This window comes from Eleginops maclovinus, chromosome 12 (genome assembly GCF_036324505.1).
Source record: "Eleginops maclovinus isolate JMC-PN-2008 ecotype Puerto Natales chromosome 12, JC_Emac_rtc_rv5, whole genome shotgun sequence".
Lineage (NCBI taxonomy): Eukaryota > Metazoa > Chordata > Actinopteri > Perciformes > Eleginopidae > Eleginops > Eleginops maclovinus.
The window spans coordinates 22,821,243-22,835,297 of record NC_086360.1 but is presented as its reverse complement, the minus strand read 5'-3'; the positions used below and the strand labels follow the sequence as shown (position 1 = coordinate 22,835,297).

The following is a 14,055-nucleotide window of genomic DNA, read 5'->3' as shown; positions in this document are numbered from 1 at the left end:
ACATATTGTACTTAAATAAAGTACAAGTAAGTAGAGTGTAGGATTACTTTTGTATTATTAAAATATAAGTATCATATATTCAATACCTCAAGTTACTTTGCAGATTGTGATTAATAATGTGAAATATTATCAACACTTAGAGCTTTGATAAACACTTTAATGCATCAATAATTATAATCAAAACATGTAATAAACATTATTCTGAAATGGGCTAATTTGCATGATAACTATGATAATTTGATGCCAATACTTTTGCACTTTTACTTGAGTAACATTTTGAATGCAGGACTTTTATTTTTATTTTATTTTTTTACAAGATCTGGATACCTCTCCCACCTTTAAATAAAAAAGTCAACATCACTGAATGGCACATAAAGCAGGGATCTCCTTACTTTCATGTTTTCTGTCGAACAGATGCCATGTAGATAAATATAGATGTATGCATATCCCCAAACTGAAACAAAGCATAATGCATGACGGTTGGGAGTTTTGTGCTGGTTGTAAATGTTCGCAACATGGAAACATTTTACCTTCCCGCCATCTTGTGGTCAACATGAGGAATGGGCTGGGAAAAAAATCTTGTGATGTACCAGTGATTTATTTCCAAATCACATCTGATTGTTATAGTCGTGCCATTCAGCAATATTTAGGCTTAGTATGCTTCACTGAAATTCTGATTCAGAATGTATGATGTACCAGAAAATCGGACAGACAGCATTTCAAAGCGACAATGCTCCACCTGTTGCTGGATACACTCAGCCTGGAGTTCAACACGTGGAGCACATCAGGACAAATCTCTGGGTTAACATTTAAAAAAATGGGATAGACAAAACGAAGTAAATCTGAGTCTGAATTCATACAAAATATCTCATGCTTCCTTACATTAAAATATCCAAATATTGATGCGAATAGACATTTGGTAACGTTTTCTTAAACACTTGTGTTAAAGAACAATGTGTAATTGTGCAAACAAATTAAAAACAATGTTGTATCCCTTTTATGAGACATTTAATACTTATTAATATATATAAATACGGGTTCAGAAAAGCTGTATCACTTATTGTCCAGAAGATGGCGACTGTGTCTCTTTCTAAGCGTACAACCCCGAAAAAAACACAAATGATGAAATAATACATACAATTCTCAGCTTTAATCTTAATGAGAATGCAGTCTTCATATGTAGCAACACATTTCACACTCGAGGGTTTTTGGTGTGAGTGAGAGCTTGTTCAGGAAAACCACCATCTGAGTCACAGTGTGAGGAGTGGGTGTAGCATTTAGTGCACCGGAGTGTGGAGTTTCAGTTCTGCCTGCAGGACTGAGCTGTCATGTAGATCAGGTGCTGAAAACATGGAGGCATAACACAGGATGACAGACTCAGTGGAGTCAAACATGTCAAGATGTGAGTCCATGTGCTATTATCCTAAATCCTGACGCTGAATCACCTGTTCAGACCTGCAATCTTACCATTGTTTATGTGAATACCAGCTTGAACATAAAAGAAAAACTAGTATATTCAGAGCTACGAGTGTTTTGGGATATACATAATAATTTAAAATACATAGCAGTGGTTTGTGTGTTCTTGGCTGTGAGAAAGGGGCTTTATTCCTGCTTCATTATGAGGACTGGGTCTCTATTTCTCTCACAAGCACACTCTATAACCAGGATTCCCCCTTGCTGACATGACTCACCGGCAGCGGCTTTAGATGATGTGAGGTAATAGCATGTCTTGTTAAATACCACACCAGGACTTCTGCCCGAGTAAGCATGCACACCAGAGCTCATCTACAGTTAGCCTTTACATTCTCACATTGGTAAATACACAGTCATTGAAAACAAACACATGCATTTAAGCCAAGCAGGTAATCTGCAGAATCACATACTTGACTTTGAGAATTTATGTTGTCTCAGAGGATCAGAAACTCCAGCGTAAAGGATAGTTCACTTTAAGTGCTCAGAGGACACCAGAGAGGAAAATGATAAGCAATGTGACCAGCAGAAAACAGTTAAACACAAAATAACATCCTGCATTTTTCTGAAACAACAGTGCTGTGTCATGTCCATGTCTGTTTGTCTATCAGCAGAGAGGGCAAACATGCACATTTGTGATTAGACTCGACGTGCGATAGAGGCTCCTGTCAGTCTGATTTTCTTCTGCCCATGTGTGCCAATGCACATTGACAGGATAGTATGTTGGAGAAGGCCAGTGCTATATGGTTTGTTGTTATGCTTTTGACCCTCAGGGGCTGCCACACCTCGGCTGAGCAACCACAGTATTTCCCCCTCAGCTGATTGTTTATTTTTCCCTGTAGTAGCTTGGCAGCAAAAAGACATTTTGAATCTGGAGCAATCTGAGCTGTAGAAAAAGTCTATCTAGATCTATCTATCTATCTATCTATCTATCTATCTATCTATCTATCTATCTATCTATCTATCTACCTACCTGTATCCATATATCCATCCATGTTGAAATTGCTTTTTGATGCACATCTTTGCAGGAAATTACTGAATGAACAGATTAAAAAACCTAGAAACTGCATCTCATCATTTCCAAGCTTCAGGTCACACATCCAGATATGATTCATGTAACACCAGGGCAGACAGTTTGGCTGTAAGTCACAATTTTATGATGCCGTTGGAACCCTCTTGTCCCATCTCTGTGTCAAAGTAACTTCATTAAATGCACTCTCTACCACACTCTGAATGTCCTGTTAGCAGCCTTTTCAAAGTGCTCGGTGCTAAAAGCGGTAGATTTGATTACAAAGTATTTTTATTAGGTTTTTTCTGAGTGAAGTTAAGTTGCAATGATTATCTTCAGCCGTCTTCACCAAACTATATTACTGAAACTGATGATCCAAGATCAGATGACTTAAGGTGCTTTTTATAGCTCTCTGTGTAACATTTTAAAACAAGGACTACTGTCATTGTGTGAATATAGAGCACTACAATTACTTCAACATGAATACTTACTTTGCTGGGCAACCTGTTGCTGAAATAGAGCAACGTGTGTTTTATCATAAGCTAATCATTTTTCTGTGAAATTCTAGCTGAACATCTAGAGGCTTGGAAACAAACAGTAGTTTAACTTCAAAAGAGCGCTGATTAATGTTTTTCATATATTGTTGGAATTTCAGAATTCTCAAAATACCAGATTTCAGATGGAAAAGGACATTAAACCATATGGCAATGGTGCATGCTGGTAATTTGTAACAATTAAGGTGCTTTCAGCTTAATGTGACAATGTTGAGCTCTGCATGTCACATCCTTATCATTAAAGGATGATAACCTTGATTGCCATTAATATGAGCATTTACTTCACTCGACAACCTGTTGCTGTTAAATTTGCATTAAATGTGATTTTGCCCAGATTACTAGCTTTATTTATATAGTAATGATGAATTAAATCGAGAAAAAACTGTGATGTTAAAACACACACAGGCTTGAGTTGCAACGGATTACATGTAACGGGATTACGTAATCAGGATACGCTTTTACAGTAACATTAAAACGGAAAATATGCCATCCATCCATCCATCCATCCATCCATCTTCTCCCGCTTTTCCGTCAGGGTCGCGGAGGTAACAGCTCCAGCAGAGAGCCCCAAACTTTCCTTTCCCTGGCCACATCAACCAGCTCTGACTGGGGGATTCCAAGGCGCTCCCAGGCCAGCGAAGAGATATAATCCCTCCACCTGGTCCTAGGTCTACCCCTTGGTCTCTTCCCAGCTGGACGTGCCTGGAACACCTCCCTAGGGAGGCGCCCAGGTGGCATCCTCACTAGGTGACCGAACCACCTCAACTGGCTCCTTTCAACGCGAAGGAGCAGCGGTTCTACTCCGAGTCCCTCCCGGATGACTGAACTTCTCACCTTATCCCTAAGGGAGATGCCAGCCACCCTGTGGAGAAATCCCATTTCGGCCGCTTGTATCCGCGATCTCGTACTTTTGGTCATGACCCATCCTTCATGACCATAGGTGAGGGTAGGAACGAAGATGGCCCAGTAGACAGAGAGCTTTGCCTTCTGGCTCAGCTCTCTTTTCGTCACAACGGTGCGGCAAAGCGACTGCAGTACCGCTCCCGCTGCTCCGATTCTCCGGCCCATCTCACGCTCCATTGTTCCCTCACTCGAGAACAAGACCCCGAGATACTTGAACTCCTTCACTTGGGGTAAGGCTTCATTCCCTACCTGGAGTGGACAATCCATCGGTTTCCTGCTGAGAACCATGGCCTCAGATTTGGAGGTGCTGATCCTCATCCCAGCCGCTTCACACTCGGCCGCGAACCGATCCAGTGAGTGCTGAAGGTCACAGACCGATGAAGCCATTAGGACCACATCATCTGCAAAAAGCAGTGGTGCAATCCTTAGCCCACTGAACTGCAAACCCCCTCCCCCACGACTACGCCTCGAAATCCTGTCCATGAATATCACAAACAGGATTGGTGACAAAGCGCAGCCCTGGCGGAGGCCAACCCTCACCGGAAATCGGTCCGACGTGCTGCCGAGGACCCGGACACAGCTCTCGCTTTGAGAGTACAGATATTGGATGGCCCTGAGCGGAGACCCCCTCACCCCATACTCCCGCAGCACCTCCCACAGTATCTCCCAGGGAACCCGGTCATACGCCTTCTCCAAATCCACAAAGCACATGTAGACCGGATGAGCGTACTCCCAGGCCCCCTCCAGGATCCTTGCGAGAGTGAAAAGCTGGTCCGTCGTTCCATGACCAGGACGAAAACCGCATTGTTCCTCTTCAATCTGAGGTTCGACAATCGGCCGGACCCTCCTTTCCAGCACCTTAGAGTAAACTTTCCCGGGGAGGCTGAGTAATGTGATGCCTCTGTAATTGGCACACACCCTCTGATCCCCCTTTTTAAAGAGAGGAACCACCACCCCGGTCTGCCACTCCTTCGGTACTGTTTCCGACTTCCACGCAATGTTGATGAGACGTGTCAACCATGACAGTCCCTCAACACCCAGAGCCTTCACCATTTCTGGGCGGATCTCATCCACCCCCGGGGCTTTGCCACTGTGGAGCTGTTTAACTACCTCAGAGACTTCCTCCCGTGAGATTGGAATTGATCCCCCTTCATGGACCCGAGTGTCCAAAACATGCGGCCTCAGGTCCGATGATACGATAACAAAATCGATCATGGACCTTCTGCCTAGGGTGCTCTGGTACCACATACACTTATGAGCATCCTTATGTTCGAACATGGTGTTTGTTATGGCCAATCCATGACTAGCACAGAAGTCCAGTAGCAAACCACCACTCCGGTTCAGATCAGGGGGGCCGTTCCTCCCAATCACGCCCCTCCAAGTGTCTCCATCATTGCCCACGTGTGCGTTGAAGTCTCCCAGCAAGACTAAGGAGTCCCCTTCAGGAGCCCCATACAGGACTTCTTTCAGGTTCTCCAAGAAGGCCGAATACTCTGAACTGCTGTTTGGTGCATAAGCACACACAACAGTCAGAGTTTTCCCCCCCATGACCCGCAGGCGTAGGGAGGCGACCCTCTCGTCCACTGGGGTAAACTCCAACAAAGCGGCACTCAACCGGGGGCTTGTGAGTATCCCCACACCCGCTCGGCGCCTCACACCTTGGGCAACTCCGGAGAAGAATAGAGTCCAACCCCTATCAAGAAGTAAGGTTCCAGAGCCGACGCTGTGCGTAGAGGTGAGCCCCACCAGATCCAACTGGTAACGCTCCACCTCCCGCACAAGCTCCGGCTCCTTCCCCCCCAGACAGGTGACATTCCACGTCCCCAAAGCCAACTTCTGTCACCTGAGTCTGGTCCGTCGAGACCCTCTGTTTTCACTGCCACCCTTCTGGCAGCGCACCCGACCCCATCGTTGTTTCCCGTAGGTGGTGGGCCCGCGGGACGGAGAAGCGGAGGTGTTGCCCACGTTGCTTTTTCGGGCTGTGCCCGGCCGGCAGACGCTCGCTGACGAGTCCTCCTTCTGGGACTGGCTCCAGAAGGGGACCCCGGGCTTCCTACGGGTCGGGTATCCTCGCTTCCAATTGTGTTATTCATGGAGTCTTTTTGAACCAATCTTAGTCTGGCCCCTTACCTGAGACCAGGGCCGGTTCTTCCTACAGGCCATCAAGGCGACCGCCAAGGGCGCCAAATTGACGGGGGGGCGCCCCCTTAAGCACACATCTTTGTTTTAACAACATTGATTAACGAATTTTTTTTTTTTTTAAAGCATGGGATATAAAACCCTCATTGAATTAAATGAACATTAAACCAACCCCAGAACAGAGGTGGACATTATAGAGGAAAATATGCAATTATAATTATTTCATGCATTGATTTGTTTATCAAAACTGGTAAAGGTGCAGCAGATTTGATTTACTTTGTGTTTTGCAGAGTAGCTTGACGATTTACTCCAGGTGTAACTAAAGTCTTATTTAGGTATGGAGTCTTTTTTTACATTATTAATCAAAATGTGTAAAGTAACACAAATGAATTAAACACATGTAGTGGAGTATAAGTACACTATTAACGTCTTAATGTTAGTGGTATGGAAGAACAAATTGGCAGGAAATTGAAATACTGAAGTAAGTATCGTACTTGAGTAGATGTACTTGGTTACTTTACACCACCGCTTCTCTGTGATCTTTCCCCGCCAACAGGTATCCCCAAGTGTCCGCCGCAGCTCCAGCAACTCCTCCCACTGCTCCTTGTCATCACCACAGGAGAAACATCCCCCTCTCTGTGGAGCTGCTCCTCTGACTGACTTTTCACAGTCCGATGCCCCAACAGCACCCAGCAGCCATGGCCGGCACTCTGCCCCACCCAGGCTCCCCTAACCCCGGCTACACCTCCAACAACGCGGCCCCTATCCCGGTGCCGGCCATCACACAGACGGACTCCAGGGACAAATGGAGCAAAAAAATGGATTTCCTCTTGTCTGTCATTGGCTTTGCGGTGGACCTGGGAAATGTTTGGAGATTTCCGTATGTATGTTATCAAAACGGTGGCGGTAAGTGGTTTGAATATTTTAAATCAGGCCTTTCCTTCACAAGTTAGGAGCAACTTGAAATACACTTTCATTCCTTTTTCAAGCTGATTAAAACTCAGAATTTGTGCTCAAAATGACTTTGAATTATTCAGAAATCAGGCTGAAGCTGCGCATTTGTCAGGAGAAACTGTCCATGGTGCTGAAGGGCACATACAGCCTTCACATCACTCAAAAGTTTTAACACGTTTACCACGAAAGATTATCAACTTTCTTCTTTCTTTTATCAATCTTATTTACCAAACAAAAGTCTCTCAAACTTTGTTTTTTTGACAGAAAAACGAAACCAATTTTTTCTATTCATCATTTTTTTTCTGCATAGATTTTTGTAAAACATATGTATTTTGTTGAGAAAATTGTGTGCTTTACTCTAGCATCACCAACTAATTGTCGACAGCGTTACAACGGCCATCCTGTAAGGCAGGGCATGTTCATTTATATAATACCTTTGATGCAAATGATGCAAATGAGATATAAAAAAAAGCCATTACGATTTTTTTCCATATAAAAATAATAATCTTGTGACAGTTAAAACAGGATTTGTTGTTAAAAACTGAAAAACAACATTATGTAGACATTCATTTTTTCATAATATTTCAGTGCAACATAAGTGTTTTTAAAATAGCCTTGATGGTATGTTGTGGTCAAAAGATTTTTATTTTTGTCCGGCCTCGCTGAAAATGAACGTTGACCACCATTAAAACAGTGACTTAAGGGTAACAGCATTCTACTTTTCATTATTACATTTTTAAGTTCAGCCCTGTTTAGTCCTCGCCTCTTTTTTTTGTGTTCAGCCTTTATTACATTAGACATAAAGTCATGAATACCATTATTTGTCTCTGTGCAGGTGCTTTCCTCATTCCCTACATATTGATGGCCATCTTTGGTGGTGTGCCGCTCTTCTACATGGAGCTGGCACTGGGCCAGTTCCACAGAACCGGAGCCATATCCATATGGAAACACATCTGTCCCATTTTCAAAGGTAAGGCCTCACACTGCACTGCTCAGCAACAGATCATCTGATAGTTAGCCTGTGATAGACAGAGGTGGAAGAAGTACTCAGATTGTGTGCTTAAAGTAAAAGTACCAAAGTGTAGCAAGTAAAATTCCTGTATTCAAAATATTACTCAAGTGAAAGTACAAAAGTACTGGCAACGCACATTGGCCCATTTCATAATTATATATGTTTTCATTATAATCATTGATGTATCAATGTGTTTATCAAGCTTGTAAACGTAGCTAGGTACTGTGTAAATGTGCTCTAAATAGAATATTCTATCTTGATGTTATGTAACATCGAAAGGACTCAGTGAGTGATTCTGTTTCAGGTATAGGATATGCCATTTGTGTCATCGCCCTGTATGTGTCCTTCTACTACAACACCATCATCGCCTGGGCCCTCTTCTACTTCTACCACTCTTTTTCCACCATCTTGCCTTGGACAAACTGCGACAACGTGTGGAACACCCCTGACTGCACCAACTACTTTGGCACGGACAATGTCACCTGGACGAATTCCTCCAGGTCTCCCGCAGAGGAATTTTACACGTAAGTTCATGTAAGTGTGAGTTACAGAAACCACATATAAAAATAGCTTTACAGTAATGCTCAAAAAATACTAGAAATAGAGCCGGCTTATGATGTACGGGAAATGTTGTCTCGCATACTGAAGCTGTGATGATTCATGTGTTTCATCGTGACAGGAGGAATGTTCTTGAGATCCACAAGTCTTCGGGGCTGAGAGACGTTGGGGGTGTTCGCTGGCAGTTGATGCTCTGCCTTTTTCTAATTTTCACCATCGTATACTTCAGCCTCTGGAAGGGCGTAAAGACTTCAGGGAAGGTAACACATTGTTTGCTTTATTACCAGAACAATGGAGAAGTTATTATGTATCTTCTCTACTGTAATCAACTTTCTATGCTGTACTGATTTATCTCTTTCTTGCTCACCAGGTAGTGTGGGTGACGGCCACCTTGCCCTACATTGTGCTTTTCATCCTGCTTATTCGGGGAGCCACTCTGCCAGGAGCCTGGAGAGGTGTGGTGTTTTACCTGAAACCCCAGTGGGGGAAGCTGCTGGAGACCAGTGTGAGTTGTACAGAGTCAGTCTGTCAGTCAGTCAGTCTGTCAGTCAGTCAGAAAAGGACAGATTTCACTAATTCAGGTTTTTTGTTTCTGACATGCTGGATTTGATGTCTTTTTGGGTGAAAAGCAGTCAGTGTTAATACACTTACTTTTTCAGAGAATGTACAAATGTTTGGTTATTGCAAAACAAAAATAAATTGCATTTTCTGTTTCAACTCCCAAAAGGACTTTAATTCTGGGTACTAAAATGTATTTCTCTACTGTCCTGCGAATATGAGGGAGTTACTGTAAAGCCTCCTGTATTTAACTTGCTGGACTACTGTAGTGAAAATAAGACCAAGCATAGGAGGCAGTAGTTACAATATAACTCAACCTATTTCTACCCATTATTCCCTTAAGAATTTATTATATTTTCAATTGTAACTCTATGAAATGTCCTCGGTTTCCTCTCCGGCTCACACCGGTTGTTTGCTAAACATGTGTGAGTGCTTTGGTTGGGAGGGAATATGGATGAGACTTAATGAGATGCATAAATAAGCCACAGAGCAGGATAATAAGATGCATAATTGGTTTAGATTTTCTGCCCATTAACAAAGGCCTCCCTTTCTGTCTCACTCACCGATATACAACGCTGCTCTCTTCTTTTTAATGCCGAATGCGTGCTGCTCTTCAGATCTCCCTGCATACAGCTGTGTGGCAACTAGATTTCTATACTACTGAAACAACACCTCTTCTGCCTGGTGAATTATACTGAGGGATCAAAACACAAAAATACAAATTTAAAAAATAGTTATTTCATTTGGAGGGTGACATTAAAACACTGAAAGTAATGACCTGGCCCAAACTGGTTATAATCTGTAAGAATGAGAGTATTGTTAAGCTTTTATATGCCTACAACTTGTATTCTTAGAGAATATTATGTTTCTTTTGGTCTTTTCTAGGTATGGGTGGATGCCGCGGCTCAGATATTCTTTTCTCTAGGGCCCGGGTTCGGGGTGCTCCTGGCTCTCTCCAGCTACAATCCTTTCTCAAATAACTGCTATCGGTAAGAGCTGCGACACACTGAGTCATGTGACCCTACATTTGTGGCTTTAACACCTCCTGTTGAATTCGAGGATTGAGTTTAATGACTTCAGTGCACAATAGGCGGTTGGATCTGCAAGAGGAGCTGTGTGACTTATTGCTCATGCATTAAATAAGACGGTGTGGTCCAGACGGTGTTATAGAGGCCCGGAGTGATGAATACTACATGTTAGCTACAAATGCCAAGATGTACACAGGAGAACACCATCAGCTGTATGGTATGACTAATAGTGTGTGTGACTGATTAATGGAGCAATGGGGCATGTGAGGAAACACAATGTGTGTTTCCTCACATGCCCCATTGCTCCATTGAATGAAACTGGATGCTGTCGACTCAGACATTTTCTAAACACATAACTTAGAATATAATGTCGAACCTCAGTGTGAGAATGACTTATTCTGACTATTTTGAGTTTTGAACAAATATATTTTTACGTGCATGAACGTGTGTTCTTTATGATATTAGAAAAGTACATGTGAATTGCAAAGTACCTAACAAATATCCCATCCTGGTTGAAATCAATGTATTTCTTATTAGGAAAAAGGATGTTTTTTCATTTATCAAAACCCCTCCGTGACTTATTCTGTGGAGGCTGTCAAGAGATAAAAGACGGTCCTCTTCTAAAAGCATCGACTGATCTTCACTTGTTTTACATCTTTAATGAACCTTCAACACACATCCTTCAGTAGAGTATTCCTCATTAGTTTTGTTGTGAGATGTTTATGGTTGCTAGGAGTATCTTCATATGTCGGATATACGCAGAATAGAAAAGCATCCCATTAAACAAAGGCAACGCTTTGAACAGCTCTCCACTCAGACACTGATACTTTGGAGCAATGCCTCTGATAGAAATGAAAAATTAGGTTTTAAAAAAGAATTTCAGAAATGGATTATAATGTTGCGTGCCGTTTAACATAATTACATTTCTCTCCCCACAGAGACGCCATTGTGACCAGTCTGGTGAACTGTTTTACGAGCTTCGTGTCGGGGTTTGTGATCTTCACGGTGCTCGGCTACATGGCAGAGATGAGGCAGGTGGAGGTGGAGGATGTGGCCAGGGATAAAGGTCAGGGAATTAGTTGTATTTACTAAAACCAAGTGAAGATAAGACTCAATTATGAATCAACCGCTAACCTTACACTGTGTATATTCAATATGTTCATGCTTTCAGGACCAAGTTTACTCTTCATCACGTACCCAGAGGCCATTGCAAACATGATGGGCTCAACCTTTTTTGCAATCATCTTTTTTGTGATGATGATCACGTTGGGACTGGACAGCACGGTACGAACTGTGAACAGTGGACATACACTGAAGAAATGACAGTGACTTTAATTACATTTATTACGTCAGCAGGTTCCACATAATTGTATTATCTAATATTATTGCTTTCAACTAACCTAATACAATTATAGGTTATCTGTTTACATAATATATTTATTTAAGTCAATGTTTAACATTTGATTTGTTAAACGTTGATGCATACTGTATTAGGTTAGTTGAAAGCAATAATATCAAGTTGTAAGGTTCAACTTAATAGTACTGCTTTCATCTAACCTACTACAGTTATGTGAAATTTGTTGACATAATACATTTATTTATAATCAATGTTTCAGTTTTTTTCAGAGTAAAATACAGCCCTATATATTTCAGACTTTCTCACAACAACACGTTACTGTGTGTTTCAGTTCGGCGGGCTGGAGGCGATCATCACTGCTGTGTTGGATGAATACCCGGATCATTTCTCTCACAGACGGGAACTTTTTGTTCTGGGCTTGGTTATTGTCTGCTTTTTGGGCTCTCTAAGCACCCTTACATATGTACGTTTCTTTTTTCTTACTTTAAAGGTTGGGTTATTGTTTGGATAAATTGTGTTTTATTAATAAGTGTATAATGATTTTGACAGGGCGGTGCCTATGTGGTGAAGCTGCTGGAGGAATTCGGAGTGGGATGCTCCATTATAGCTGTGGGTTTCCTCGAGGCCATTGCAGTTTCCTGGTTCTACGGTAAACACAATGTTATTATCAACTGACCTGTGTTCAGTTTCTTTTATCTGCAATGTAAATTGTTGACCCTTGATATTGAAATACATTGTTAGCATATGAAAAACAAACGGCTGCGTGTTTTTTGTTGCTTTCAGGTATCAAAAGATTTAGCAGTGATGTTCAAGCCATGCTGGGCAAAGCTCCAGGATTATTCTGGAAGGTTTGCTGGGTTGCCATCAGTCCAGCATTTCTAGCGGTAAGATATGAAATCCTCTGAACTGGGGCTTAATCTCTACAATGCTAACATTTTACTTTGATGGTTTTATATTAAACACAAGATAAGTAACATGTAGACATTTTAAATGTATCATCAAATAGGCCTCATCCAATAGGCAGAAGTGCATCATTACAAATAAGTAGGTCAACAAGACAGGTAAGAAGTAAGCAGGTCTCAAAGACGTACGTTATCCGGATAACTAAATATCAGAATGAATGTTTTAACATAATTCTGTGTTCTACATTTTACGTGGTTTCTGGCTTTATTTGACTTTGATAACCTGATGATCCTGCTTCTTACAATGTCTCCCTAAATGGCACAATTGTTCTGGTTTTTGTACATGATATTCTAACTGTGAAAACATACTTACACATTGAACGTAGTGCAATACATAAAGTTGTGTGTAAGATCACAGGACGACTCCACCAATGGCCTTTAGAGACCAGCTGACCCCCCTTTTAGCACATTAAACCTTCCTCTATATGAAATTCCTTCCACAACACTTTTCCAACACAATTTTAATTGCATAAATGCCAGGTAAATGTCAAATTTCCCTCCCCTACATATAGTCTAATATATTTCTCTCTTATTTGCATCAATCAATCTTCCTGTTGACATTTTGCATTATTACACTATCATGACTTCCTCTAGAGATACATATATTTTATGAATGAAAGTGTGACAGATATATTACCCTTTCTCAATATATTTTCTTATTTATGAAAGTTGTATTTCCATATAGAGATGCTAAATATGGAAATGTCTTGTGTCCCAACTCTTCCCAGTATATTATAGTGAGCTCCGTGCTGAAGGTGCCGCACCTGACGCTGTTCGACTATACATACCCAGACTGGAGCATCACGGTGGGATACTTCATGGGCTTCTCATCCTTCATGTGGATCCCCATCTACATGGTCTACAAGCTGGTGTGGACCCCTGGATCTCTCAAACAGGTCAGTGGATGACAGAGAAATTAATACAAAATGAAGTGTTGTATAAATTTCCTTTATATTCAATTTCTAACTGCCTGGTTTTCCCACAGAGGTTGGCGGTGTGTCTCAGACCAGAGAGGACCCTACCTGACATCCACGCTGACAGCCTCAACATGGCCACTGTGCCGTAGAAAGAAAAACACATTATGAAAAATACTCCTTGCTTGTAGTTTCTATTCAAAAAACACATTTTAAAGGTATTATTTATGACTGGACCTGAAGGTTATCTGACTACGTGACTGTTACCTGCTGATGATATCCAACATGACAACTTTCACTGCACATAAACACTCGGTAAAATGATAAATGCTGCTAAACTTGTTATTCCAGGAGGAACTGAGGTAGCAATACTCATAACTTACAGAATGGTCTGTGTGTATTCAGATCTACAGCTTCACATTTTGCCATGTGTTGCATTTGTGTGGTTGTGGGAGTTGGTAGTGAATAATTCAACTAAATGGTTACTTCTTAATATGCTATCTTTATCACACAAGAACTACGGTATATCCCAAGGAAAATAAAAACAAGTATTTCTATATGTAACATTTAGCCAACTATTTCTATTGCATGGGGCTGTTTCTCTTGTTAAGTTCAACATTTTCTGTATGTGAAAAGC

General features: G+C 41.7%; 1 protein-coding gene across 1 annotated transcript; it reads left to right on the top strand.

Annotated features, from left to right (window-relative positions):
- Positions 1-6,749: 6,749 nt before the first annotated feature.
- slc6a4b (solute carrier family 6 member 4b) lies at positions 6,750-13,570 on the top strand. The gene is made up of 13 exons (XM_063896833.1): positions 6,750-6,981; positions 7,865-7,999; positions 8,346-8,565; positions 8,721-8,859; positions 8,970-9,104; positions 10,043-10,146; positions 11,124-11,251; positions 11,357-11,469; positions 11,874-12,005; positions 12,092-12,191; positions 12,326-12,426; positions 13,233-13,400; positions 13,490-13,570. Exons 1-13 carry the CDS (start codon positions 6,750-6,752, stop codon positions 13,568-13,570), a joined length of 1,788 nt encoding a protein of 595 aa, XP_063752903.1.
- The last annotated feature ends 485 nt before the right edge of the window (positions 13,571-14,055 follow it).

What these genes read in the sequence shown, in the direction of transcription:
- slc6a4b (XM_063896833.1), top strand. Translation starts at nt 6,750, where the DNA reads ATGCCCCAACAGCACCCAGCAGCCATGGCCGGCACTCTGCCCCACCCA. An exon ending in GCGTAAAGACTTCAGGGAAG is followed by an intron (nt 8,860 to 8,969) that starts GTAACACATTGT and finishes CTTGCTCACCAG; the next exon opens with GTAGTGTGGGTGACGGCCAC. An exon ending in CTCTAAGCACCCTTACATAT is followed by an intron (nt 12,006 to 12,091) that starts GTACGTTTCTTT and finishes TGATTTTGACAG; the next exon opens with GGCGGTGCCTATGTGGTGAA.